Source organism: Chelonoidis abingdonii, chromosome 9 (assembly GCF_003597395.2).
Source record: "Chelonoidis abingdonii isolate Lonesome George chromosome 9, CheloAbing_2.0, whole genome shotgun sequence".
Classification (NCBI taxonomy): Eukaryota; Metazoa; Chordata; order Testudines; family Testudinidae; genus Chelonoidis; species Chelonoidis abingdonii.
The window spans coordinates 65,628,018-65,654,083 of record NC_133777.1 but is presented as its reverse complement, the minus strand read 5'-3'; the positions used below and the strand labels follow the sequence as shown (position 1 = coordinate 65,654,083).

Genomic DNA, 26,066 nt, shown 5'->3' with positions numbered 1-26,066 from the left:
GAGTGAGATGGCTACTATGTCATGATGCTTCCTCTCACCGGGCCCCCTCCTAAGAAGGTTCTTTATCCAGCCTTTAAGATCATTGCAACTTATGTGCCACCCTTGGAAAATTTGGCGTGAAAGATCCTGTTGTCCCTCATGTGAGCTAATCTCCTTTCAAATATTTTCATTGCGAGTTGTGGAATATTCAGTCCTAAATTCATGTTTATCATGCTAGATTAGTCTCAGAAATGGCATTTAATTAATTTCACTAACTATAGCCCTTTCATTTTTGTTTCTGGGCTAAGATGTGGATGAGTGCCTTGACCCAGATAATTGCAGATTTGGGCAGTGTATCAACACGGATGGGTCCTTCCGCTGCGAATGTCCTTTTGGTTATATCCTTCAGGGAGCTCAATGTGTAGGTAAGTATAAGTGTTGTATTCCATTTTAATGAGTCCTAATTCCCCAAGTATAATAATAAAGAGTAGTAGTGATAGATGAGACTCCAGTTTAGGACCTTTCCGAATTCCTTGTTTTTAAACTCTGATGCTCATGAATAATGCAGAATCCTTACATGTGGTCAGAGTCAAACGCTTGCAACTTCAGCCTCCTGTAACATGCATTCATGTCTTATTTTAACTGCTTGCAGATACTGATGAATGCTCTGTTGGAAATCCATGTGGAAATGGAACTTGTAAGAATGTTGTAGGTGGTTTTGAATGTACCTGTGATGAGGGATTTGAGCCAGGACCAATGATGACGTGTGAAGGTAAGACTCTCAAATGCACGGGTCTTCCAGTTTCAGTTTTATGGTAAACCATCAGTAACTTTAGAAACAATTGATAAATTTTGAGGTGCCAAAGCAGGCAAACTAGAGATACTCTTGTGCAATGTCTCCAACTATCTATGGCAGACCTTAGCCTCATTCCCACTCCAAATACAGGCATATATATCGCTCCCGCTTCCCAATCCAAATGTAAATCCTTTTACCATGTTACCCTGTTTCTAACTGGAAAGGTAAGTGAGCAGCTTTTTCACTTTCTGAGCCTATGCGTGCTGATGAATTGCCCAGATGGGGGGTAACATAAGCAAGTTCCTTTCAGGACCCTCTCCAGAAATGTTACTGATTGTATTCACTATACATGCAACTTCGATGTGAGAGTTCAGACCTTCTGCCATAACCTAATTCTCTCCAGCAGTGCACCACAGGGTAATTCTACCACTGGACTGGCTTGCACCACTGTTATAAGGGCTTAGGGCCTCATCCAACTCCCACAGAAGTCAGTGGAAAGATTCCCATTGACTTCAGCGGGAGGTAGATCAAGTGCATAAACACTAGAATGTAGTTTTCTTCAGTTTACATGGCACATGAATAAATATGTTTCAGGCAATGTTGTCCCCAATAAGGATAATATTTGTAAAATGCAGGGTACGGAAGAGTCTGTTGTCTTGTTGGTAGCTAAAATAAAATGCCTAGAATCAACAACACGTGTGAGAGTAAACAAGATCTGAAGGCAGATGTTGATTTAACACTGATAGTATTTTAACAGTGCAAAGCTGGAAACTACTCCCATTGTCAGATGGATGCTGCAGGCAGTGATTTCTGCTGCCTGCTCACATAAGGAAACCTAGGCAAGCAGGGATGTCTGTGGCCCTGCTCTTATGCAGAAGTGTACAGTCAGTCAGTAGAATCACAGATCTGACCGTAAAAATTAACCTTGAGTAATTTGGCATCTCTGATTTATAACTAAACTAAACAACATACATTCTCAGCTGGTGTCTTTTGCAAAAGCAAGTTTGACTTTGCATATGGTTGTTTGTCTGAATATAGATATAAATGAGTGTGCTCAGAATTCTCTACTGTGTGCCTTCCGATGTGTGAACACCTACGGATCATATGAATGCAAGTGTCCAGCTGGCTACATTCTTAGAGAAGACCGGAGAATGTGCAAAGGTAAGTTTTCATAGTTAGAAGATACTGTCATTTCAGACAGGTTGGGGTATAGTTCTCTCAGTGCTAACAGTCCCTGATACAAATCCCCGGGAAGCACTGGAGGGGAAGAGTAGGGTGCCCAGATGTCCTGATTTTATAGGGACAGTCCTGATATTTGGGGGTTTATCTTTTATAGACGTCTATTACTCCCACCCCCCCTTCCTGATCTTTCACACTTGCTCTCTGGTCACCTCAGAACAGTTTAAAATTTTGAGTGAAATTCTATGGCCTGCTCATACTATGCAGAAGTTCAGACTAGTTGATCACATTGGTCTTAAAATATATGAATCTATGAAAAGGGTAACAATATCAATGTAAAGGGTTTCCCACCCTAAGTGAAATCAGTTACCCCCAGACCAGTATTTTTGGATTATTAATTTAGTACAGCAGAAAGAAGTTGTTTGTGATTTCACTTTCAAAACAGAGAGTTCATTATTGTGAGTTTCCATGAGAATCTCTCTCTGTAAGTATGCATAATTCTGCAATATGAACTCTTTCAGATCAGGATGAATGTGAAGAAGGAATTCATGATTGTGACTCAAAACAAATGGAGTGCAAAAATCTGATTGGCACTTACATGTGCATATGTGGACCAGGATATCAGCGCAGAGAGGATGGTGAGGGCTGTATAGGTAAGTAGACAGTAGGTCAGTAGAGCTGAGCTGAATTTCAGGTAAGAGCCAGATTCTGGAAAAAAATTGGCAATTTTGGATTTGACTAATTGCGAGGGGAGGGGGAATCACTCATCTAGCTGTATAATTGTGCTCATGATTGTAGGTAAAGGGTCATGCAGAGCCTACTTCTCCACTGCCTTACATCTTTGGTCACATATGGAAGATAAGTGTAAAATGCTACCACTATTGTTAGTGAATGGAGAATTTGAATCCAGAAACATTGCACACTCTCTTTGCACAGAAGTTAATGCCTACACGGGCAGTAGAGCAGGGGTAGGCAACCTATGGCACGGGTGCCAAAGGGGCACGCGAGCTGATTTTCAGTGGCACTCACGCTGCCACCGGTCCGGGGGGCTCTGCATTTTAATTTAATTTTAAATGAAGTTTCTTCAACATTTTAAAAACCTTATTTACTTTACATACAATAGTTTAGTTATATATTATAGACTTATAAAAAGAGACCTTCTAAAAACATTAAAATGTATTACTGGCACGTGAAACCTTAAATTAAAGTGAACAAATGAAGACTCGGCACCCCACTTCTGAAAGGTTGCCGACCCCTGCAGTAGAGAATCAGGTCTACAGGCTGAATATAGTCAAAACTCAGATATACCCAAAATTCAAGCAGGTGAAAACTAGAGAAGAGCAGAGAAAATGACAAATTTTAGTATTTCAAAATATTTTATCCAAAACAATGTCTTGTCGTCTGCTCCGCTCTGCCTGCGAGTTACAATCCCCAAAATAAGTGGTCATTTTATTTAAGACAGTGTTTCCCAAACTGGGGACACCGCTTGTGTAGGTAAAGCCCCTGGCGGGCCCGACTGGTTTATTTACCTGCCGCGTCTGCAGGTCCAGCCGATCGCGGTTCCCACTGGCTGCGGTTTGCTGTTCCAGGCCAATGGGAGCTGCTGGAAGCGGCAGCCAGTATGTTCCTCAGCCTGCGCCACTTCCAACAGCTCCCATTGGCCTGGAGCAGTGAACCACGGCCAGTGGGAGCCGCGATCGGCCAGACCTGCAGACGCAGCAGGTAAATAAACCAGCTGGGCCCGCCAGGGGCTTTACCTACACAAGCGGCGTCCCAAGTTTTGGAAACACTGATTTAAGATATGTGCCACGGTAGTCAACCATGATTTAACATACAGACCAGTAGCACCAGTTGCTGCAAGCATACTCGTTTATTAAACGTGATCACATTTACCACTTGATAAAAATGTAGGAAGATACTGTATTAAACTGTTTTTTTCAGAAATCTTTCTGTAGGACTTGTCTCTTCTGTAGTCAGACATTCTGGGCCAGATTTTCAGATGCTGTGTATCACCACTGAATTTAACGAAGCTATGCTGATTTACAGCAGCCAATCGTCTGGCCCTGCCTTCTTTAATTATGTCAAAAAACAAGAAGAAATGTAGGTCCCTTTCAATGAGGTCCCTCACCCAAGAGACATGAAATATACATAAATTAGATAAATACTTTTATTTTCCCCATTATAAACCACCATTATATAAAAATAGTAAATAATACAGAGCTCTAAGGTATAATGAATCACAAGGTTAACCATACTGTTTAATAAAAATCCTCTCCTAAAATACCATACTACCTTGCATTTTGACTGTAAGCAATGTTATGTCTGTATTGTTTTTAAACTATGCATGGAATCCAGGGGATGCAGCAATGGCTGCCAAATAATTTTTGAATGAATCAATAGCGTGGAATATGATGCAGGGAAATCTTAGAAATAATGTGTGTGGCATGGGTTTACCTGTCATCTATTTAGATTAATCTATCCCTTGAAACACTAAATGTCAGAATGTTTAAGAAATATCATTGTTTATGTCTGTCTGTTCCATTTGATACCTTCCTCAAGTTTAACCAGTGAAAACGCACCACATTAGAATGGCCATACTGGGTCAGACCAAAGGTCTGTCTAGCCCAGTAGCCTGTCTTCTAACAGTGGCTAACGCCAGATGCTTCAGAGGGAATGAATAGAACAGGCAACCTTGTTGTCCACTCTCAGCTTCTGGCAAACAGAGGCTAGGGACACTCAGAGCATGAGGTTGCATCTCTGCCCATCCTGTCTAATAGCCATTGATGAACCTATCCTCCATGAACTCAAAACTTCATGCTGTTTTTTCATTCCTGGACTAATATGTTTATGGATTTTATTTTTTGTCACTTCGTTTTAAAAAAATACAGATGAAAATGAATGTCAAACCAAACCTGGGATCTGTGAAAATGGACGTTGTATCAACACAAGAGGAAGCTACAGATGTGAATGCAATGAAGGATTCACTGCCAGTGACACCCAGAATGAATGCCTTGGTAAGTACCAAGTTAATGCTTTAGCAAAGCCAACTAGCATCTCCTTTGGTACCGGAAGTTTGCAGTAGGTTGGGATTATTTCACTGGTTAAGAATATATTACTATTTTTGCATAAATTTGAGCTCAGTGGGATTACCTAAGTGTCTGTAGGGTGGAGCCCTCTGTCACTAGACACCATCCTGGCACTATATTCTTCCTTTGCTAATTGTACACTTGTATCAGTTGGTTAGAGTGCACTGGCTTATTATGAAAGCCTCCTGTTGATTAGTATCAATCAGCAGGGAGTTACTCTGTCCTTTTGTCTGATAGTTCTATTTTCAGTGAGCCCTTTTTCTCTTCTCTGGGTTCAAACAGAAGTGCATCTTTTCTAGGCACACACTGACTTCACTCCTGCCCTCTTACTAAATTTCTTGTCTCCTTTGTTTCCCTCAGACATCATGTTCTCTTTCTTGCTGCTGCCAGACTTTCATTCTCACTTCCACAGTCCCAGGGTTAAGTATGCTTCCCTTTCTTTGATATTTCTGTCTAAATTCCTAATATGTCATGACCCCCCCTACAGCCATTGCCTCTCATACTCTACTTGCAACATAATTTGTCTTTCAGACAACAGAGAGGGCTACTGCTTCACTGAAGTGTTACAAAGTCTGTGTCAGATTGGATCAAGCAATAGGAACTCTGTCACAAAGTCTGAATGCTGCTGCGACGGCGGGCGCGGCTGGGGGCCAAACTGTGAGATCTGCCCCTTCCCAGGCACCGTGGCCTTTAAAAAGCTTTGCCCCCATGGCCGAGGATACATGACCAATGGAGCAGGTACTTCTGTCTGTAAAAGTTTAAGAGGAAATCTGCAATCAAAAGACCACATTAGCGATCATGAAATCAAGAGATAAAGTATAAACTCCATTTGCTGCACCTTTGAGCACATGGAAATCCTCTACTGTAATGCATAGGTATTTGTGTCCAAATTTTCTGCAAGCTTTCCAATGGTGAGAATGCAGAATTTGCTGAGGACCTACATGCATAGGCAAAAAGGTGTTTGAGCAGCGAGCTCAGGTGGTTAGGCACCAACTAAATCCCAAATTTCAGCAGGCTCCCCAAATCATTCGCTGGCAGGATGTACATTTGTATGCAGACATCAGGTAATCATGCACATGGATGTGCAATGGTGCTGAAACAATTTGTACAGTGGGGGTGCTGAGAGCCATTGAACCAAACTGTAAACCCTATACATGATGGAAACCACTTCAAGCCAGGGGGTGCAGCAGCACCCCTAGTTCCAGCACCTATGTGACAGTGGATGTTTGCACACTCAAATTCGAGCTTTTTGCCTGTGCCTAATGGAGGACACTTGAAACCTGGCATTTGTGTTTGGTGTAATTACCTGTTTGGTTTGATTAAAGATAACTGGACAAAAACATACAATGGACTTAATAGGATCTACAGTTAAACACATCACTGAGTACTCCAAATGACCCAGGGAATGTTTCAGCACAGTAGTCCCTGAGTCTAAGCATTGGTGTTTTTCACCAGTTCTTAGAAGTGTTGTTCCCTCCCCATCCCAAGATCATGGGCTCCTGCTCAGTGTGATGCCCCAGCATGCTCTTGGTTGGTGAGTTGTGTGCACGCACCCCATGAACAGTGCTGGAGCCATGGAGAGATAAGTCCCATTTGCCTCAATACTGCATCATTTGGTGAAGTTTCTTTTTCTAGTGTGCTGTGCTAACTAAAACATCTTGGGGAAGGAGAAGATGGAAAACTTTCTTTAAAACATGCAGTATTGGAAAAGTGGGACTTTAGCTTGCTCTAGGTAGTCCCCAGTGATGTTCAGTGGTGGTGTGAGCTCTCAGCAGCAAAGATTATGCTGCAGTGTTACACTCAGCTTCGCAAACCTGCAAGAAACGTAATACCTAAAGGATAACATTTTCAAGAGTGCTTAAGTCACTTTGACTTTTGAGGTAGGTTATTAAATACATAGCGGCCAGATTTGTAAAGGCACATAAAGAAGCAAACAGGTGCCTAGTGGAATTTTCATAAGCACCTATCTGCATCTTTAGGCATCGAAAGACCTTTAAAAATCTGGCCCTATGTGATCTTTGAAAATGGGACTTCAGCTCATAAGTCACTTATGTGATTTTGAAAATGTTACACAAATTCACTTGCAAATATGCTGAAATATCTCTGTTAATTTTCTTTGGGCCAGATTCGTAAAAGAAAATGTGAGCTTCATCACTGGCTTAAATGGGAGCTTTAACAAGTCTTTTATTTGAGGTTCTTGATAGGACTTCGTACTCTGTTCATTTGCATTTAACGCTTGCTCATTACATTTAAATGTTCAATTTATGCTGCATTGCCTAAATCCATGCATATTTTTCTTTCTAAAGATACAAGCCTCCTAAATGCATGGAGCATTTCATTATTTGGATGTTGTGTTTTTCTTGTCAAAGCACAGGAGTCTCACTGGAATCAGGTATGGTAATTTCCTATTATTTGTCTTCTCTCTGAATTTATATTTATTGCATTGCAGATATTGATGAATGCAAGGTTATTCACGATGTCTGCCGGAATGGAGAGTGCATCAATGAGCGAGGATCATATCGCTGCATATGTAAACTTGGCTATACTACAGATATAACAGGCACCCTTTGCGTAGGTAGGTTTTCCATTATTTTACACCTGCCAGTACATTACTAAAGAGATGAACTTGAATGGAAATTTCCAGGAATAAGAAATAAGGGTTTTCTTTCATCATAGGAAAACAAAACATCACGTGTTACCAGACTTTAGGGGAATATTTTTGTGCGAAATAATCTCCTGGATATTTTTAAACTCTTCATTACCAATCTTGGTTGATATTGCCAAAAAGAGTCTGGTTTTTCTCATTTTAGATCTGAATGAATGTAACCAGTCCCCTAAGCCTTGCAATTTCATCTGCAAGAACACGGAAGGAAGTTACCAGTGTTCGTGTCCAAAAGGGTACATCTTACAAGAGGACGGGAGAAGTTGTAAAGGTAAAAACTGAAAAGGAAAACTTGACTGGAGGAACTCTACATTTCACAGATTTGACTGTATCTGCCCAAAGATACATTTCACAGACAAATAGCTATCCAGATACATGCCAAGGGTCTGACTCTGGTGTAAATCAGGAGTATCTCCACTGAAACCTGCTGTCTAAAACTGGAGTAAATGTGAGAGCAGAGGCGAGCCCAAAGATAATGGACACAATTGGAACATTCCAGTAACTATAGCAGTGAATATTTTTTTAAGACTTTTCTTTCTCAATATTTGCTCCTTGGTATAAATAATTTTTCTTCGGATTTTAAGCATGTTGATTTAAGCCATGCCTTGCGATAATAATTTCACTTTAATTAATGCAAGTTATAGTAGCTCAGACTGAATGTTTGCAACAAAAAGATCAACTAGTTCTGCAATACACTGTCAAGCATCAGCAGTGTTTTAACTAACCATTCCTGCAGCACTGGATGAGAGAGGGAAATGAGAGGAGAATATTCTAACTCCTCCGTTTCTTTCCTTGGCTTCCATCTCCCAGTAATCTTGGCATCATGCTCAACCTTCACCTTTCTTCTGTCTTCCACACCTCTCCTGTCTACAAAGCTGCCTTTTAACCTCTAAATTATTGTCTCTTCCTGTTAAGGGCCTACTACAGGAGTGGGTGGGTGAAGTTCTGTAGCCAGGAATGTGCAGGAGATCAGACTAGATGATCATGATGGTCCCTTCTGAGACCATATCGCCTAAACATACAACTGCTTTGACTCCACCAGTTCTGAAACTCGCATCTGTGCCTTCATTTCTCCTCCCCTTTTCTAAAGCAACTCCCAGCTCCATGGCTTTCTCAGGTCCCGGTGCCCTAAAATCAAGCTCTCCACTGTTGCTGCCCACTTTCTCACAAGTCCCAAGAGGAACTACCAATAAACCTTCTTTCTTAAACAGCCTCACTGGTGCCCCCATGCAGATCCAGTTCAGGGATATTCTCTGTCTCTCCTCCTCTCCACTGCTTCTGCTCATCTAGCAACCTGTCTCCTCTTTGTCTCTTTCTGCAAAACCATTGGTTGGAGAGACCTCTCTTCTGCAGGCTTTGTCATCTGGAAGAGTCTCTGTAGCTCTATATCTTGTCCAATTTCCATCTCTTTTCAAATTTCACCTTAAAATGATGAAATTTTCTCTATCGCCAGTAATTTCCATTTTGCCTTCCCTTTGTTGCTGGCTTTATGGCTGCATGCTAACATGTATTCATCCTAGAGAACCAACTTTTTCAGTGCTGAGAGTTGGAGCTCCACATGCAAAGACGAGCTTGTGCAATTACACATCTGCAAGTGCACATTCTGCATACTGCAACTGCATAGGCAAGTAGGTAGCTGTGTACTTAAATTCCTGTTCACATTTGCAATATCCCATTTATGAATAGTTGTGGTAAAGGTGCACAATACTGTGGAAGCACCTTTGCATGTATATTGAAAATTTGGTCCATAATTTCTGGAATTTATACAATATGCTGTCTTCTGGCACGCTTCATTCTGTGAAAGCATTTTTAGGTCAAATCTCCAATTCTGCAGTGGCTTGTAGCTCCCTTCACATGTAGTCCTTCTATATTCAAAAGGGTTCTGCATGCACATCACAGTCTGCACTAAGGGAACCCACTGCAGCATCATGGGCATGATCATCTGTCTGAAAGATGCTACTACAAAACAAGTGTATGCTACCGCTGAAGTCAGTTGTCTTCCAAAGGAGCTTCAGCAGGCTATAAACTGTATTCTGCTGAAATGGGCTGTAATCCCAAAGGAACTATTTAAACAATAATGACAAAGTAAAATGGCATTTCCTATGCCAAGTTTGGAATTGCTGTTGTAACCTACAGGGGCTTTACTCAGCCCTTTGATATTAAGGGCATTACTTAAATAAATCAAAATGTAATGTTACTTGCCTGAAGCTCACTAGCTAACAACAGGCAAGGTCCTCTGACTGGTATCACGTTCTGCTCTGCTAGAGCACTGGGCCAGGCCTGTGCAATATACTTTTACATTTTACTCTTCTACAACATATTTATATGTTGAACTGCTAGCTTGCAGCCACTTCTCTCGGTGTCTACATTGAAAGTCAGCACCTTGGTAGGGACTGAAAATGAAAGGAATGTCGGTTTACTCTTTCAGATCTTGATGAATGTGCAACGAAACAGCATAACTGCCAGTTCCTGTGTGTCAACACCATAGGGGGCTTCACTTGTAAATGTCCTCCTGGTTTCACTCAGCATCATACAGCGTGTATTGGTAAGTGACTTTGGACGTTGCTCTTCATTAACGGGAAACTCCCGTTTGAGGATTCTTATTGCATCTCATTCCTGATGGTGTTGTAACAGGATGAGGAATTCATCTTCCAGAAGAAATGAGGTGCAGAAATGGAGGCTATTTATGTTGAATACTGGACCAGATTCTGTTCCCACTTACGCAGGGCAACCACAAAGGATGGAATTCGGCCTAATAAGTTTGTTGTGCAAACAGATTTCCTCTGCTGTGTCAGCTAGTACCAGTTATTTACTATAGAAGAAACCAATATGTTTGTACAAAGAGCCATGGTTTTATTAAACAGCCTCTATATTTTGCACCCACAGTTGGTTGCTGGTGTAAATGAGAGAGTGTCAGTGTCTATATGAATGCACCAGCAAATCAGGTAGTTAGAGTGCTAGGAACAGAGAAGGACTGCACTGGATGAAAGAGTAGGAGCAGAGGTGGAAAAAGGGCCCTTCCTCCCTCCCCGTGTCCCTTGTTTCCTGCACACAAGTCTTTGAGTTCCCTAAGTGCAAGGACTGTACACTGATTGCACTGTGCATGTTTCTGACCCTTTCTTCACTAGTTAGAAGCAGTTTCAGTGTTGTGCCTGTAGTTGGGTCCAATGTTAATATATCTTTAATAAGTTAGCCCTAAATGTTCGCATTTGAACAACTTTGCTTATGTATACATCCATATTAGATCAGTTTAAATGTAAAATAGAATCTCTCCTTTTCAATTCTGTAATCTGGATCTTGAATCTAGTATTCTGTGCTCCTGTGGCATCAGTGTCTGTGCTGTGCATGCAAGGAGCAGAATCATAGAATATCAGGTTGGAAGGAACCTCGGGAGGTCATCTAGTCCAAGCCATTGCTCAAAGCAGGACCATTCCCCAGACAGATTTTTTGCCCCAGATCCCTAAATGGCCCCCTCAAGGATTGAACTCACAACCCTGGGTTTAACAGGCCAATGCTCAAACCACTGAGCTATCTCTCACCTCCTCCCCTCAGTCAAGATCCACCATGAAGGTCTCAGAGCAGTTCCCTTCAAACTGTATCTCCTGATAGTGTTGTCAAGTGGAAAAGCAGGGATTTCTCTCTCCCCTTTCTTTGATGCAAGGTACAGGATGGAAAGGAGCAGGGTGTCAGTCATGTCAATGTCTTGTGTCACTTATGTTTCTCTTCTGCTTTTCATGCACTCTTATACTATTAACATCCTTGAATGATCATCTTTGAGATGAGTAATTACCTTCCAGAACAGCACTAATACTTTCATCTATTTTACCTTTAGATAATAATGAATGTGCCTCTGAAATCAATCTGTGTGGAGCAAGAGGTATTTGCCAGAACACACCAGGAAGCTTCACGTGTGAATGCCAACGTGGCTTTTCCCTTGATCAGACTGGAGTCAGCTGTGAAGGTAGGCACACTAAATAGTACAGACCATTTGAGCCCGCTGGTCTTCTATTATCCCAACATGAGCCTGGGGCATCCGGCATTATAAACTCAAAGACAATAGCACATAGACTTGTGCTGCCTCACTGGAGATTTGGGGAATAAGACGGTTCCTCTTGGATTCCCTTCACTTTTCCTCACAGGCATGAGGAGATAGTGATCTTCCGTCTGTGCTGAGCCAAGCGCCTCTGTTCCAAACTGAACATTGTGTGGTGACTTCCTGTTGAATTTTGCCCCAGAATTTGTGAAACCCTTCCCTTCCTATGGGAGTTGTTGCTATTTGTAGATCAGCTTTGATATACATTAAAACAAGAAGGTCTCCAAAACACAGACAATGAGGTTAGAATCCTGGATGCCTTGATTTTCTGATGGCTCTGTCTGAGTGTGGAAGGGAATTCTACTGTGTGGATCCTGTTCAGCCCTAGTGAAAGCAAACACAACTCCACTGAAGTCAGTGGATGTGCCAGAAATGAATTTGGCCTCGTATACATGCCCCATAGAAGAAGGGAACAGTAATCATGCATCTGATGTGAGTACGCAAGGGAATACTCACACACACACTGCTCTCAGCTATGCAGTTTCACTTCCATTGAAGTAAGTAGGAGCTGTACTTGAAGTACTGTATTTGAAGTCATTTGCATCCAGGAGCCAATTCAAAGCTGGAGTAAGCAAGTGCATGCAACGCCATTAACTTAAACCAGCTCTGAATTTGGCTCTCCCTGTCTAGTTTAGAAGAAGGATTACAGTATGAAGCACAAAGGAGAACTGTGCACAGTCCATTTTAGTGTGTAATGCACTTCTTGCATGTGTGAAGTAGAAGAGTGATTGATGCCTGAGTAATGAAGGTTAATAGAATTTGTGAAGAAAAAAGAATCAGAAAGATAGAACCTAAAATGTTTAATAAAAACCAATCCTTTTTTTATGACAAACTTTTTTTCATCTTACAATGCACATTTAAAATGCACATTGTATTCTTTTTTAAATGGCCTTCATTTAGATCTTTTTGTCTGCCAGTGCTTCCATTCAGTCATAAACGCTCCATTCTTAAGGAATGCAACAACACATAATGTGTAGTGCTTAAATTCTGAGCAAAATATTTTACAGGCCACTGTTTCTAGGATACACTGCTTTCAGTTTTAAAAGCATTTTTAAAAAAGGTGATCACATTTTGTGTCATAAAATAATTCCCAAATGACGAGAGAACTAACACGAGAAGCCACTGAAGTTAGCTTACTCCTCCTCTGGTATTCCTCTCTCTTACAGTTTTATATTGTCACTCATATTTGCTCACCTTTCACAAATTCTCCTCGCTGATCACATGACATTGATTTTGGAGGCTAGGAGGATTAAAAAGGAAAGAAAAAAACCTTGTTTAGAAACCACGGAAAATACGGTATTACTTAATATCTCTGTTGAGAAGAGAGAATTCCTGAAACATGGACTGTGTCTCACCCTTTTAGATGTTGATGAATGTGATGGAAACCACCGGTGCCAGCATGGTTGCCAGAATATAATTGGAGGATACAGGTGTAGCTGCCCACATGGATATCTCCAGCATTACCAGTGGAACCAATGTGTTGGCAAGTCACTTTTCTTTGTGAACAAAATAAAATGCACCATAATTGTGTTAGCAACAAGATTTGGGGGGAGCAGGGGAGGGGTGTTTCTGTATTTTGTTTAGCCACGTGTTCCATAAAACTCTGTCCAACAGAAGGCAAACCTGATACGATACTGAGCCCCTTTTGTGACATTCTGAGCATTCTCAACTCCCATTGAAGTCCAATGGGCAAAGCCCTGCTTCAGCAAAGCACTTAATCAGAGCTAAGTGTGTGCTGGTGAGTAGTCACATTGACTTCAAGGGAACTATACTCATATGCTTAAGTACTTCGACTCAGACATGGCCCAAATGCAGAAACCTTACTCAGCTGTCTCTATCTTTACTCAGACAGGACTCTAACTGAGAGTTGATGACGCACAGCAACTGGCACAATCCAAATACAGGGTTTGATTCTAATAGACCTCTAAGATTAAACATCTAGCACAACACTTTGCAAGCATCTAATATTCCAGGACAATCCTGCTGCATCTGCACCTCCATCTTTTAGCTACAGTCCCACAAGTGGGCTGTTGTGTATGAGAACTAGCTTTAAAATCTGCTGAGATCACATGGGTGAATGATAGGTTCTCGTAAGGCTTTGTGGAGGTTTGCCCACATTACAGATCTGAAACATGATTTGTCAAAATTGAGCCAGATTTGACTGTATCTGCCCAGAGATACTTCTGCAGAGCTTAGGGGTAAAGTTTACAAGGAGAACCTGCCCAACATTGTTTCTGCTATTGGTTCTTCAATGTGTTAGGAAATAAATTCACCTGCAGATTAAAATGAAACATTTGATCCCCATCTAAAATTTGGTTACGTCCCAAGTTGCTGTGACCCACATCAGTGGGGTTACTCCTGGAGAATGTTACTCTTCAATGTGACTTCAACAGACAGATTTGGGCCCTATGTGTCTCAGAAGTCATAGGAAACAACTCTGTATTATACTGCAGCAGGGCAACATGAACCTGCCATATTCAAATGATAGACACATTATTTTTCTGCTAGCTATGATTGCATGTATTTCCAGTCTGATTTAATTGGGTTCCACACAAGCTGCAGTTTTGCATGGATGGCTAAAGAGATATGTTTGATGACCCCATCTTTGAGAATTAAGAGCCTCATACTCTTTGTTTGGCTCTGTTTTTAAGAGCATATAAAAATGCCTTTGTTCATTATCGTTCTGCTGCTCTAGGGAGGTCTCTGCTTTTAATTATGTTTACCAACCTTTCTGACATATTACACAGCCCTGGATGGGGAGTCTAGACATTTCTGCTCCAGTGCTCAGTGCGTTTTATATGCAGGGGAATTTGAGATTCATTCAAAAAATGTTTGGTTATGGAAAGATTTAATTAAATGTGGGAGAGAGGAGAGATTTGATTTAAATTGGGATTTAATTCACCCTTTTAAAAACAACCTGAAAAGAATAAGCTGTAATTTCCAACTCTCTTAAATATTAAGGATGGAGGAATTCTCTCTGAGCGCCTCAAACTATATTTTGGGTCTTTATTGCTTGTAATTGAAACCCATGTCTTGTAGGATGATTCCGCAGTTGAAACCCATTTTTCTAGCTAAAGTGAAGCATATGCTACCAATGTTTGTTAAAAATGAGTGAGCCCCTGATAAGCTGGGCTGATACCAATGGATCCTCTCTATAGGATATATTTATTATATCATTTTCCACTGGATTTTTCTCTTCTTTTCCTCATCACAGTCCCCCTATAAATAGAAATCAATACTTAAATTCTAGTTCAAATTCTAGGTCTCAGCCAGGGGTCTGGGGCCTACTAGGGGGGCCGCGAGCAGTTTTCAGGGTCTGCCAAAATAAACCAGAGAGTAGAGTCAGTGTTAGACTCACTGTGTGAAGCCGAAGCTCAAACAACGTAGCTTTCTGGGACCCCTGTGGCATGGGGACCCAGGCACCCCCTAATGCTACCCCTGGCTTTTAATCTACTGGATATGCAGAAAAAGTTGTGGAACAGGCAGGCCATGGAGTTTTTATAGCATGGGCTGGGGGCGGGGGGGGGTTCAGAAAGAAAAAGGTTGAGAACCTCTGTTCTAGTTGATTCAACATTAGGTAAAATGAGTTCACCGTTCTTAGCTGCTGTGGTTGTTATAACCTTCTTATAACCCAAACTTACATTCATAATGTAGGCAAGATAACCATGAGTGCAGCAGCAAATAAGTATGTAGGTTTGAGCCATAGTTAGTGACATAGAACCCAAACCTGTCCTTGTTTTAGTTAATGACTAAACTCCTGTGGACTTCAGGGAGTCAAGGTCAGGCTCTAGGTTCTACTGTTTCCTGAATTTAAGAGTATGAATGTCTTAAGTATGGTTAGATATTAATCTGGGGCCCCTGGGCATACCACAGGGGAAGAATTTTTGTCACAGGCTTTTGCAGGACCTTTCCTTCATGTAATTTGGCAATCTTGAATCTGCAAACCATTTATGTCTTTTTGATCTTATTACATGAAGTGTACAGGGACTTTTTGATGTTGCTGCAACACACATTTAGTTAATCACCGAAGAATGCTTTGGTTCCTCCCATGTCTTGTACAGTGTGTGACTGCTTCTCTAGCCCAGGCAGTTCTGTTGTCTGCCAAGCCATAACTCAATATTGCAAGAAATGTAAGGGATTGCTTTAAAATACAGAAAAATAGCTAAACTTTGTCACAGAACAGAAGCATTAATAAATCTCAAGGCACTCTTGAAAACATCCTGAACAATAAGCCATATATTTACTGTAGACGAGTCCAACCTGACCTCCAACTCACCATACCACTGAACTGGGGGAAAGTTCAGATCTAAACCTTGTCCATCTTTAATATTTACATATGCTTGCAAAGGGGCTTTAATACTATGCTTTTCCTGCTTATTTCTTCTGTAAGGAACTGTACCTCATCTATGTCTCCTTTTTTAATCAAAAATAATCAGTGGTTACAGAAGGTGTCATCCATTATTTCTTCACTCTTTCCTCTTAATGTTTTACAATATAATAAATATGGTGTTACCAGGCCAGCTCCTCAGCTTCATCCAGTTTACACTTGGCATAGCTGAGAAGGGAGGTGGGTGGGGAAGGTGACACATAAGTCACTGTTCTACTCTCTTGAGCTGGGCTGGGCTGAAAAAGCTTCTGGTATAGTGTAGACTAGTCCAAGGGTTGCTCTGTGTTACTCTGGTTGCAGTGGTCTCCTAGGGACTGCTGCAGCAGCCAGGGATGAGGCAGAGCCCTGTTCTTGGATTTGATGCATGTGATGTAGCAGCATGTTTGAATCTGCTCAGTTATCAAGGTTAGGCCTCTCTAAAGTTACAGAGAGGAGCGATAGACTGAATTAATCCTAAGAATAAAAGCCAGTCTCTAATCTGCTGTGCTTCCCTTCCAGATGAAAACGAATGCCTCAGTGCACATGTTTGTGGAGGAGCATCTTGTCACAATACTTTGGGAAGCTATAAATGTATGTGCCCTACCGGATTTCAGTATGAACAATTTAGTGGAGGTTGCCAAGATGTCAATGAATGCAGTTCTGCACAAGCCCCATGCAGTTATGGTTGTTCAAATACTGATGGTGGCTATGTCTGTGGATGCCCACCTGGTTACTTCAGGATAGGACAAGGGTAAGGGCTTCTCGTATTTAAACTAATAGCCATTAACTGGCAAAATCTGCTCCCTTGCCTCTGCTGTGGAGCTGCAGAACCAGTGGCAGCAGAGCTGCTGGAAAAGGGGTAGGATTTGGGGAAGGCGTCTGAGAGTTTCACACTCCCTCCTGTGCTTGGAGCCAAGCTCTGCAAGGGAGATGAGGCAGGGCCGGAGGAGAGGTGAAGGTGGGGATGATGGATCTATAGCAAGATGGATTCTCTAGGCCTTGCCAAGGAAGTTTGGCTCAGGACTCAAAGGACTCTACAAGCTGGAGAGTGGCTCAGCAGACACTACCTGTTGGGAGAGACGATTCCTCTCTTCCTTTGTTCTCCTACAAAGAACCCCAGCACCTATCCCACATACCTGAGCTGTGCACTAGGGAGATTTTCCCCCTCATTATGCACTTGATTCTTGTGCAGGATAGAGCTCCTCTCTAAGAAAAGGGGAGTTGTATATGGCTCTGAAGACAATTGCTTTATCCCAGTGTTTTACTGATGACGTTAGAATGAAATATCCTTATATTGGAGTGATCCTGTGTTTCTAGTTGAATAGCATCCAAGTTCCAAGGGAATTATTTTCTGTATATGTCTATGCTGGCATGAAAATTAGAGAATAATGCTCATTAGAACTTGATGTGCAAGCTACAAAATACAGGCTTGGGTCTGAAGTCTTTTAGCACCTTTCCTTCCATTAGCTTCATTGGGACTTTTAGGTGTGTGAAGAATCTAGGTTCAGGCACTTTGGTGGATGGGACAAAGATCCTGGCCTACATTTTCAAAAGTGACCAGTGATTTATGGGTGCCCAACTTGAGGAATTTAAGATGAGAGGCTCAGTGCTTCCTGAATCTCCTCCATCAAGGTGTCTTGGATCGGGCACCCGAAATCACTAGATACTTCTGAAAATCAGGCCTGTGTTTATAAATCATTATTTACATAGTATAGTATTAGTAAATCAGTATTTACATACGGCCAAACATTGGAGGTCTTTTTTAGGCAAAGCCCCATTGGGCCAGTTTCTCTGAAGCCAAAGTGTGACTGAGAAGAGAATTCGGCCTGTTGACCTCAGTAGGAATTTTGCCAGTTAAATTGGATACGTTATTTGTGTGTGTGTTTAGATCAGTGTTTCCCTAACTTGGCACGCCGCTTTTGTAGGGAAAGCCCCGGTGGTCTGGGCTGGGCTAGTTTGTTTACCTGCCGCATCAGCAGGTTCGGCCGATCGCAGCTCCCACTGGCCGCGGTTCGCTGCTCCAGGCCAATCGGAGCTGCTGGAAATGGTGGTGGCTGAGGGACATACTGGCTGCTGCTTCCAGCAGCTCCCATTGGCCTGGAGCAGTGAACCGGGGCCAGTGGGAGCCGCGATTGGCCGGGCCTGCGGACGCGGCAGGTAAACAAACCAGCCTGGCCTGCCAGGAGCTTTCCCTATACAAGCGGCGTCCCAAGTTTGGAAACACTGGTTTAGTGCAATACAAGTTCTTAATGTTGTATGGGTTTTTTCTTGAGGGGTGGAGCTAATTTCATGAAACTAATTTTCACTTCTTAATTCATCAGACACTGTGTTTCTGGAGTGGGACTGGGTAAAGGTCATGGTCAAGAATTGCCCGTCAGCAGTGAAGTAGATGACAACTCTCTCTCCCCCGAGGCTTGTTATGAATGTAAAATCAACGGTTATCCCAAGAGAGGAAGGAAGCGCAGAAGCACTAATGAAACTATTGCAAATGAAGCAGAGGTAATTGTCCTTCTTGGGGAGGGATTTGGGCTGTTTTCTGAGAACCAGAATCAGAGACTTAGCGTGCAAAGAAAGAATCCAGAGGGAAAAATTCAGACCACAGCCAGGCATGTCAGTTCAACATGGCCCAAGGAGTTGCTCTGGGACTTTGCGTGTCTGGGGGGGCTTTCTGAACATACTCACAGTCATCAGGGGGAGGTCATCTTTAGAAGATCCTAACACGCTTGCTCATTTCTTGTTTCTTGTCGAACACTAAAGCTAAATGCCCATCCAACTCTTCAGCAAGGGTGAGCTCAAGAGCAAGGATGATTCTCGATATCAAAGGACAGCATGAGTGTAGAACACTTTTGTGACTTTGTGGTCTCAAAACAGAGACATTTCGTTCTGGGAGCGGGTGAGTCCCCCACTGAAAGGGACTGTGTTGAGCATGGAGTGGGTGGGAGTGGGACTCTCTCCAAAGAAAATACTGTGTTCCAAAGGCTAAATACGGAAACTGCTGGGATTCCTGTGCATCCAGTCACTGCAGCCTTTCACAAGGTATGTGGACGTGCTTCTGGTCACCCACAATCTGGCTTTGGACCAATGGCTGTCAGAGACAGGCAAATAGTGTTCTCCCTGTGTAGCCCAGATAGCAGAGCTGGAAACTGAATTCAGAACATTATTGTTGGAAAGTCACTAGAGTGACCAGTAGGTTTAATGTACATCTTTAGGTTGGGATAACTGTGAAATTTAAATTACTACAGTCTGCTATGATGCTCAGCCAACTCCCCCTCCTCCCCGCTGTTGTCATGGGCCTCCTGCACCAAATAATGTTAATAATAGATGATGTAATGACCTGTATTTACATTAAAAACAGTGTGTCGTGTTACTAGTTGCACCTATCTACAAGTCGCCTTTCACTCAGTCCAATGGGAGACAATTTTCTTTTCATTTTTAGCAAACATTCCTTAAAATAGATTCAAAGGGAAATAAACACTACATCAGCCTCATCCTTACGGTTTGTTTTGATTGACAAAAGCGAGTAACTTTGGTGTTAAAACAGTCAACGCTGCTCTGTTCTTAACCTGCCTGGCAGAAAAATGTTAAGACTCCTTCTGTTTCCAGCACATTGCACAAGAAGCCATAGTGGCAGCTTCAACTTTGCATGTCCATTGACCAAATTCTGCGCTGTGACTCAGCCGAATTCTCACTCATTTTGATGGGAGATTTGTCTAACTGAAGGCTGCGGGATTTGGCTCCTTTCATAGTTTATAAGGCCGGAAGGGGCTATTGTGATTATCTGGTCTGAACTCTTGTATAGCACAGGCCAGAGAACTTCCTTCATTTAATTTATACTATAAAATTCATATTCTTCTTTTTGAGAAATTTTAATCAATTTACATTAGAAATGACACCAGATCCAAGCCCATTTAATTGATTCCCTTCCATCTTCTCCAGCTGCTCTAAGACAACTATAAACTGATAGTGACAGACTTTGCATTAAAATGCACAGAAGCTGCCAGGGAATGGGCCATTGCTGTGGTCTTCAGGTCGTACAGATTTTATATAAATCAGCTGAAAGTATGGGGTTTTTTTTAGTTTTGCATTGTGCATCCTGATGAGTATAACCCAGAAAACTTTAAAGGGCCTCCTAAAATGTCCCTGTACCACATGCACACTTACTGAGCTAAGTGTCCTGCGTGCTTTCAGCATATATATATTTGCATGTGCAGATATCTCATCTTTTCACGTGCTAACACAGGGAATCAGGAACACCCTTCACACATGTAAAATAACTCAAGTTTGTGTGTGCAAGCCAAGTTGTGTACACAGGTATATGATCCACATGTGCGAAAGTATAGGGGTTTTTGCCCATGCAAAAGTGTTTCGGATGCACTTCTCTGGACCCCTTGAAATTTGTGCACAGTTTATAATCATGCAAGATCAATGATTTAGTAAAGCACAATAAATATACTTGAAGAGGAAGCTGTGTTGAGTGTGAAGCAAGCTGGAATGCCACAGGTTTGATAACTGTTCCCTGACAATCATCAGGGTTTCAAAGCTTAGCATGTTTGCTAGCTGATGAAGGGTAATTTGTCGCTGTGGCTGAAGAATTACATTGGCATACCCTTGCCTGCTGCAGGAAGTTTCCAAATTAATATCGTTCCAGCTGACATTCTTTTATGGTCCCTGAAACTCTGCCTTTTAGAAATGTTACTAATAACTCATCTCGGTGGAGTTTAGCTCATGTCTTATGTGAGTTCAGTCACCTTGACTTCAGCTATATCTGCACTGGCTCTGCAGGTGTAATGTCCCATTTGGGTAGATATACACATGCTAGCTTTGATAGAGTGAGTGTGCTAAAAATAGCGTAGACACCACAGTGCAGGTGGTGGGAGACATTATCCACCCTGAATATAATCCCATCCAAGACCCTAGGTTGTATTCAGAGCACCTAACGCTTCTTGCCACTAACGGCAGCAGCTATGCTGCTAACTGTAGTGCACTAGCTCGATCAAAGCCAGTGCAATCTATTCAAGCAGGAAAATACAACTCTGGCTTCAGTGTAGATGTGTCCTTAGAGGCAAGAGCTGATACCCGCTTCATCTCTAGCTCCCTTAGGCTGTAGCACAGAAGCTGTTTGAAGCCTGTTCCAACAGAGTGCCTAAGTAGAGGAAAACTTGCAAAGAAGAAAACTAAGTCACACCCATTAAATGACTTGCCTGCTCCACAAACCACATTACCTCACACAGCTCATTATTAGCTTCACTTCACTACTGCTTTTGACAGACTGGGAAGTGTGACACAGGTATGTGCACCCAGCGTGTGTGGAGGGTGAGAAAAGGATCTGAACTCTGAAATGCATCATCTCAAAGCTCTGAGAGCCATGTGCAGCATGCAGCCTGAGGTGAGATGACCCATACAGAGAACGCTAGTTGCAAGTAGCTAAGACTTTCTTTTCTTTTGCCTTCATACACAGGACTAACTGCTCAGTTCAAGGTTCAAATCCTGCTCTGACCTAGACCCTCTGCTACTCAGTTGGAGCAAATGGGGTTGCCTGGCGTTTAAAACAGGCAACAATATAGTTTTCTTTTCAACTTTTTTATCAGATGGCCTCTTAAGTTGTTTATAAATGAATGAAACTGTTCTGTGACAAAGCAGAGACTAATGTTAGTGTTCTTGTGCAGGATCAACCTGAGGTGGAACCAGAAGTCAGTCTTGCCAGTTGGGATAGTGAAAAAACAGCCGTCTTTTCCTTCAACATCTCTGGGCGTAATAACAAAGATCGCATCTTGGAACTTCTTCCTGCTCTCTCAACACTGACAAATCACAATCGATATTTAATTGACTCTGGAAACGAAGATGGTTTCTTTAGAATCAATCAGAAGGAAGGGATAAGCTACCTTCATTTCACAAAGAAGAAGCCAATACCTGGAACCTACTCATTACAAATCAGTAGTATTCCACTCTATAAAAAGAAGGAACTTAATCAGCTTGAAGACAAACATGACAAAGACTACCTCAGTGGTGAGCTGGGAGATAACCTGAAAATGAAAATTCAGATTTTGCTTCATTAATCCATCAACCAAAGACCAAATAATTAAAACCAAAGATAGGTAGGACTGAATGTTCCTCCCAATCAGATTCTCCATATCATAGGTACAATCTTTCATGAGTACATTTGTATGAATGAGCACTATTACGTTATTACATAAGCAAGGTACAGAATGAATACCCTAGATCAAAACAACCACTTTCTCAGGCTTCTTAAAGTGTAGCTGAGCTACCTTGATATGTTGAATCTTGAAAACTGGGACTTTTATCATTGGAGGTTGGCCACTGATGCTGAGACACATCATTTCAGCAGAGGTACAAGAACGTGCTTTCAACTGATGGACTTCTCTATTTTTGTAATTCTTAAACTTTGCTTCTCCAACTACAACTTACTAGGTCAGCCATTTATGATATCCATTTGGTGCTAGTACATTTTCAATCTAGATTTATAAATGCACTGTAATATTTACACAACTTAGAAGCCAAAATTGCAATTATTCAGTCTACATACTTCAATCAACCAAAGTTAGCTCAGTAGTTTATCTCAGTTATGCCTATAATACAGTACATGTAAATTAAGTGTGTGTATACTGTAATCATACTATTTTTATCAATGAAGCATTTGTAAACTAGATTAATAATACCCTTAATGTGAGGGTTTGTAATGGTGCTTATAAAGACCAACTACTCGTTAACTGTATACACAAACCTGATGATGAAATTTCTGTGACTTACCAAAATGCACTGAGGTCAGTAGGGACCATTAAACATTCTCAGAAGTCAGATGATAATCAGTGCCATCCTACACCATGACATTATGTAATACATGTCAAGAGTACCCATAATCATTCGTATCAACAAGGGTTCAATGTCACAATAAAACAGTGGGTTTTTTTAGTTTATTCTGTGACTTTGTGTTCTTGCTAGTACTGGCTCTTCAGTGCACTAGACTGAATGTTTATGCTTCATGCATTCCTGTATAGTGTGGGATGTATGCATGTATAGGTGATTCGTTACTGAATACGTGCATCTGCAATTTATCCAGTCTTCCTACAGAGGAAGACAGAAGAGAAATACAGAATTAGTCACAATACTAATTCAGCAATGGAATTCTTTAAAATGTAGCTCCCAAAGGGCAAGTTAGAACATTTTCAATGAGCTGACCTAAATAACCCTTTCAATCAATAACTAATAGCCAAAACACGCAAAATTGGATGTTAAATCATTATTTGGAAAACATGCGCATTTCATTTCAAAAGTCTTGTCTCCTAAAGCCTCTTTGGCATGCATAAAGTGTTCCATTCTTCCTCCTCCCCCATGACATCTATTGTCAAATAATCCAAGGCTGATTACAAAGGAATAATCCTGCATTGAAATCAACCGCAAATTATATGACATGCATAATGTGAAGGTGCCAGTGTTTGTCTATGAAGTAGTACAAGCTACCACTTTAGCAGGAAAAGAACATTCTATTGATATGTGACAATGTAATCCCTCCCCCCCCCCCCCCCAAAAAAAAACAAAACAATTTATGGCACTGAAAATACAGTGGAAAAACTTGTTTGGACAGCATTGTAGTTGATAGATGGAAATACACTGAGCCACAATCGTTTGTGAAAGGGAAATGTTCTGTAATAATTCACTCAGAGGGGTATTATTTTCTGTAATCAGATTTCATCTCAGATTTTTTTTCTCCATTATCAGCTTAATAATATAAAAAGAAGTTGGCACACGGAGGGTCGCCATGATGTTTTCAATAGGCCATGCCTGGTTTTATTTACCATAGTGCCATAGTTTTGAACAGCATATTTTCCACATGTTGATTAGCTATAGCAAAACATATTCAGAGTTTTACAATTATAAATACCATTCCCATTTCAATAGCTAGTGAGGTTTGTTTGTTTTTTTATGCCAATGAAAGCATGTACATTGGAGTGTATTTGGCTTTTTTCTTTCCTGTACATAAAAACTGAGGGGAACTAAAAGGAATTATTTTAGAGAAATCTACAGACCATGTCAAGTAGATTTCTTGGTTTAACATTTAAATCTTTATATAACACCTTATCATGCCAAAACGTGTTTGATTGTGCTCCAGCAGCCTCAGTGTTGTCTGCACAGCTCTGAAAATCATCTTTGTTTATTGAAACTGCAAAGGGGAAAAAAGGCAGTTGGAAATATTGTGATTTCATAGGTCCCACAAAAGAGAGACTATTTAATAGTATTTCTGTGTCATGGATTGATATATTCAAACAAGAGGAGATGTTTAGAATCAGAAGGTTCTCTCTGTCAGCTAAACACAATATTTGAAAAATTCCAATGTTATGCTACAAAAGCTTGACAATGTCCCTTTAACGGGTTCAGAATGCAAAGCCCAATCCTGCAAACAGATCTGTTGTGTAGCGACCCATGTGTCTCTCTTTGCAGGATTGGGCCCTGAATTGAGATTTGCCTCTGTATGCCTGTCGATGTAATTTAGAACTTTTAGCATCAATAATTATTGACATGAGTTTAATTTCTTAAATTACTCCTGGATTTGGGATGAACAACAAAGAGTGTTTAGCCAATAATGTTTGTGGAACGTACCAGAGCAATTAAATGCAATTATTTTCTTGTATTTGACTTGGTAGTGGATTCACAGAGGCTCTAAGCTTGCGGTGGAGTTGAAGGGGAGGAGGAGCTTTAGTATGGTTTTGTACGTAAAAGTTAGTTTTCGTATTAGAGTTAGGGAAATGGTGATACATATTTTAGCTCTTTGAAATAATTGTGGCTTTTAGCAAGTGAATTTGTGCATAACTTATATGCATGTGCCAAAATATTATAATTTGTGGTTAACATACAGCTTAACAAAAATGTCTCATTACTGTATATATCAACCCAGTCTCTTGACTTGCTGTGTATTGTAACAGTATCTTGTAAGCTTGACAGATGATGTGTATTTTGGCAGGACATGACTGTTTCCACAGTCTCCCTTTTAAACGGTCTTGCAAAGAACCCAAACTGTTTGTCTTTCTTATAGCCGGTCTGAGATCAATTTCCAGGTAGCTGCTCTTGCTGGGATTTCATATCAAAGTCATATGTTAATGCAAAGGTTTGTAGTTTGTTCTGATTTGGGCTCTGGAACAGTCAAGTCTAGGTTCCTCAGCACAGGTAGGGCCTGCCTTCTAGGAGTCTGATACATTTGATCTTTGCCTGCTGCTGTAACCAACTCTCAGCACACTTTTCTGTGACTGTTTGGTTACTCACGTTCAGCTGTCACCTGTCTCTACAGGTAAGTGTGATGCTAACCAGTCCACATGAAACTGCTGACATTCGAGTCATCTCAGATCAAGCGAAGTGACAGAGCACGATTTTACCTTCTGAGTCTTTCACATCTCTTTCTAGCAAATGTCAATTTTTAAAAAGCAATTTTTAGGTTTCCATTTTAAAGCCACAGCACTAAAGCCTCACACCAGTTTTAGGGATCAGAGTTACTTCAGCCAGAATCAGTACATTGCAACCAAAGTTCAAATGCCATATGCACACTCCTTGGGACCTAGATAAATACTAGATGGGTTCAAATCCCTCTTCCTTTTTCACTCAAAATGGGGACAAAAATAAAAAGACCAAGAAAGTTCTATTTGATATCCATGTTCCAGTCAGCATGAAGGTACCCACACAACTTTTGCACAGCTGCAAATGCAGATTACTCATGCCAAGAGCACAATCCCAGCTGAGAAGGAGGCACCAGCGATAATGGAGTATGTACAAAAACAGGTGGCCCATGACCTTCAGCCCTCATCCTATACCACCCTCTCTATGGTATTGCATGGTCTCTGGAAGCAAGGGGAGCTAGAATTGGGTGCAAATAGTGCACCTTACTTTGGTGACTGTCA

The 26,066-nt window shown here is 41.4% G+C and overlaps 1 protein-coding gene across 1 annotated transcript in view; it reads left to right on the top strand.

The window, feature by feature from the left end:
* The window catches only part of FBN1 (fibrillin 1), a 221,881-nt gene extending 198,785 nt beyond the window's left edge, over nt 1-23,096 (top strand). The window contains exons 53-66 of the mRNA XM_032762923.2: nt 288-404; nt 632-751; nt 1,814-1,936; nt 2,476-2,607; nt 4,843-4,968; nt 5,572-5,778; nt 7,490-7,615; nt 7,851-7,973; nt 10,131-10,247; nt 11,535-11,663; nt 13,159-13,278; nt 16,681-16,912; nt 18,483-18,660; nt 21,828-23,096. Coding sequence (XP_032618814.1) covers nt 288-404; nt 632-751; nt 1,814-1,936; nt 2,476-2,607; nt 4,843-4,968; nt 5,572-5,778; nt 7,490-7,615; nt 7,851-7,973; nt 10,131-10,247; nt 11,535-11,663; nt 13,159-13,278; nt 16,681-16,912; nt 18,483-18,660; nt 21,828-22,217 — 2,240 coding nt within the window. The 3' untranslated portion in view covers nt 22,218-23,096. The remainder of the gene's footprint in view (nt 1-287; nt 405-631; nt 752-1,813; nt 1,937-2,475; nt 2,608-4,842; nt 4,969-5,571; nt 5,779-7,489; nt 7,616-7,850; nt 7,974-10,130; nt 10,248-11,534; nt 11,664-13,158; nt 13,279-16,680; nt 16,913-18,482; nt 18,661-21,827) is intronic.
* The last annotated feature ends 2,970 nt before the right edge of the window (nt 23,097-26,066 follow it).